Source organism: Empidonax traillii, unplaced genomic scaffold (genome assembly GCF_003031625.1).
Source record: "Empidonax traillii isolate 1590-97213 ecotype Southwest subspecies unplaced genomic scaffold, ASM303162v1 scaffold674:size665969, whole genome shotgun sequence".
NCBI classification, from domain to species: Eukaryota; Metazoa; Chordata; class Aves; order Passeriformes; family Tyrannidae; genus Empidonax; species Empidonax traillii.
The window spans coordinates 642,211-644,515 of NW_020955867.1; the positions used below are offsets into that span (position 1 = coordinate 642,211).

Consider the following 2,305-nt stretch of genomic DNA (forward strand, 5'->3'; position numbering starts at 1 on the left):
CTGTGAGGGAGATTCCAGAGACTGCTCCGATGTTGACTGTGGGTTGGTGTGGAGGTTGCTGGTCTCTGGAGCTGAAGATCCAAGGGATGGCACCTGGTTGCTGGTGCTGGGGCTGATGGTGTCCAGTGCTGGAGAACTGGGAGACAGCCCTGACAACACCAGGCTGCCTGTGTTGGGGCTGATGGTCTCACGTTCTCTGGAGACCTCCGAAGGCTCCAATCCTGACAGTCTGGCCGTGCTGGGGCCAGCAAGCTCCAAATCATCTCTGGAGGCTGGAAGGGGAAGCAGGAATGTCAAGACCACCCCAGGCTCGGGACAGGATAAGCCAGAGCAGTGTCCCCGGCTGTCCTGGAACAGACAGGCTCTGCCAAACCCAGCCTGGGCACCCAACGCCAAGCGCAGGGCCACCTGGCCCAGGCTCACCAGGGTGCTTTGCCTCTTACCTGTTCCCAGACCAGCACAGCCGTCACATTCCCATCTGGTTATGCTGTTCCTCAGGCCAGAGCAGTGTCTGTGGGTGCCCTCGGCTGCACAGGAGGAGCACAGGAGCAGTTCCCAGGGCCTGGGGAAGCAAATGACTTTATGGAGCTGAGGACAAAGTGTCCAAAGTGTGGGATTATCTGGCTGAGCTCTACTCCTGGGTCGCTCTGCTTCAAGCCCTGCAGAGCCCCAGGATGCAGCTTTGGCAACTTACCCTTCCAATTCTGCCTCTTCTCTGCCTCCTGGAAAAAGGCACTCTCTGGCATCACAGTACCTGTGCCTGTCTCCTTGCTCGGCAAATGCATTACCGCCCTCCCATGATGGTGGTCTGATGGAAAAAGGAAACCTGATGAGCTGCCTCTGCCCCTGCATCAAGCAAGTGCAGGGTGTTCCATGCTCTTCCCCCTCTGCCATTTCCAGCTCCTGCGTGAAGCAGAACCCTTGCATGGCACAGCACTTGCACTCCCCTGTGTTGTGAGCCAGGCAGAAGGACACCAACCTGAAGGGGATTTGGATCCCCATGGTGAACAGACTCTTGACAAATGTGTTATTATCCCTGCAGAGGGGGCACCGGAGGGATAAAAAACCAGCATGCAGAGCCTGTCCCTGCAGGAGAAACAGGAGCAGTCAGAGTGAGGCCCTGGTGCTGCTGAGACCCTGCTGACCCCATGGGGGTTTAGGGAACCATTCTTACTTGAATACAATCCCTGTGGAACCAGGCGTTTTTGCACGCTGGGCACACCATGGTATTGAAGGTTTTTCTTTCTTCCACGGGCTCCATGCAGATGAGGCATTCGGTGCCTGGCTCTGGAGTCACCTCCACTGCCTGCTCTGGTCTGTGTGTGGGGCAGAAGGACCTGGGGGGAAAAGGGGTGGGTGAGGAGAGAAGTGCTGGGCCCTTCCCTGGTGGTGGCCAGCAGGAACAGGAGGTACCTAAATGGTCTGATGAACTGGGTGACACATCCTCCCTGATTGGCGCAGGGCAGGTGGAAGCTCAGGTCACAGTCAGCTTCACAGCAGGTGATGGTGGCCCCACTCTGGCCACAGATGAAGCAGCTCTGGAAAGAACAGAGCAGTCCCATCAGCAGCAACCTCAGGGCCTCATCCTTGTCCCAGAGCTGGCTGAAAGGGCTGAGCTTTCTTGCTTGGGGTCTGGGCTAAGCTCCAGCAAACCTCGCCTGGCACAAATCTCTCTGCTCAGGTCAGGCTCTCACCTCCTGTGCTGCCTGGGAGACTACATCCAGGATATCGCTTCGGCGAATAAACCATAGTCCTATTCGATGAACTGGGCGGTCAGGAAGGCGGCTGGCAAAGAACTGCAGGAAAAATGACATGCACTGATGAGGAGAGAGCAGCAGGGGCTGCCTGTTGAAATACGTAGGGAGCATCCAAAGCAACTCACCAGACAGAACTCGTGCGCCCAGAGCCCATGTATCTGGATTTTTTCACCACAGATGTCCGAGTCGGCCTCTGGTCGTCCACACAGCAGGCACGCTGGAGGGGAGAGAGACAATGGCCCAGGGCATGGCACCTCTGCTGCCCACCCTGACAGCCCCTCTGCCAGGCTGCTGGAGGGGCACTTTGCTCTCACCTGGCTCCCTCACTTCGGGGGTCTCCTCCTCCTGGTCTGACATGATGACTGTCAGCACGAAGTCCCTCTCCTTGGAACACCCAGGTCTCCTCCAGCTGCTCCTGCACTGGCTCTGCAAAAGAAGGGAGAAGTGGCTCCAACAGAAAGGCAATAGGGAGGCCCTAGCTAGTCTAGGGACCCCCTAGGCTAGGGCCCCCCTACTGCCTCAGAGTGCTGTCTCTGTCCGCCTTCTCC

The 2,305-nt window shown here is 57.7% G+C and overlaps 1 protein-coding gene across 2 annotated transcripts in view; it reads right to left on the reverse strand.

The window, feature by feature from the left end:
* Positions 1 to 2,305, reverse strand: part of LOC114065534 (G2/M phase-specific E3 ubiquitin-protein ligase-like) — a 33,006-nt gene that overhangs the window by 9,271 nt on the left and 21,430 nt on the right. Inside the window, exons 4-6 of one of the 2 annotated variants that reach the window (XM_027899531.1) lie at positions 1,175 to 1,337; positions 980 to 1,086; positions 23 to 272 (exon numbers count right to left, since the gene is read on the reverse strand). In XM_027899531.1, the coding sequence (XP_027755332.1) occupies positions 260 to 272; positions 980 to 1,086; positions 1,175 to 1,337 (283 nt within the window). In that variant the 3' untranslated portion in view covers positions 23 to 259. Of the gene's footprint in view, positions 1 to 22; positions 273 to 574; positions 809 to 979; positions 1,087 to 1,174; positions 1,338 to 2,305 lie in introns of those variants that run through there. The other variant, XM_027899529.1, reaches the window with a different exon arrangement.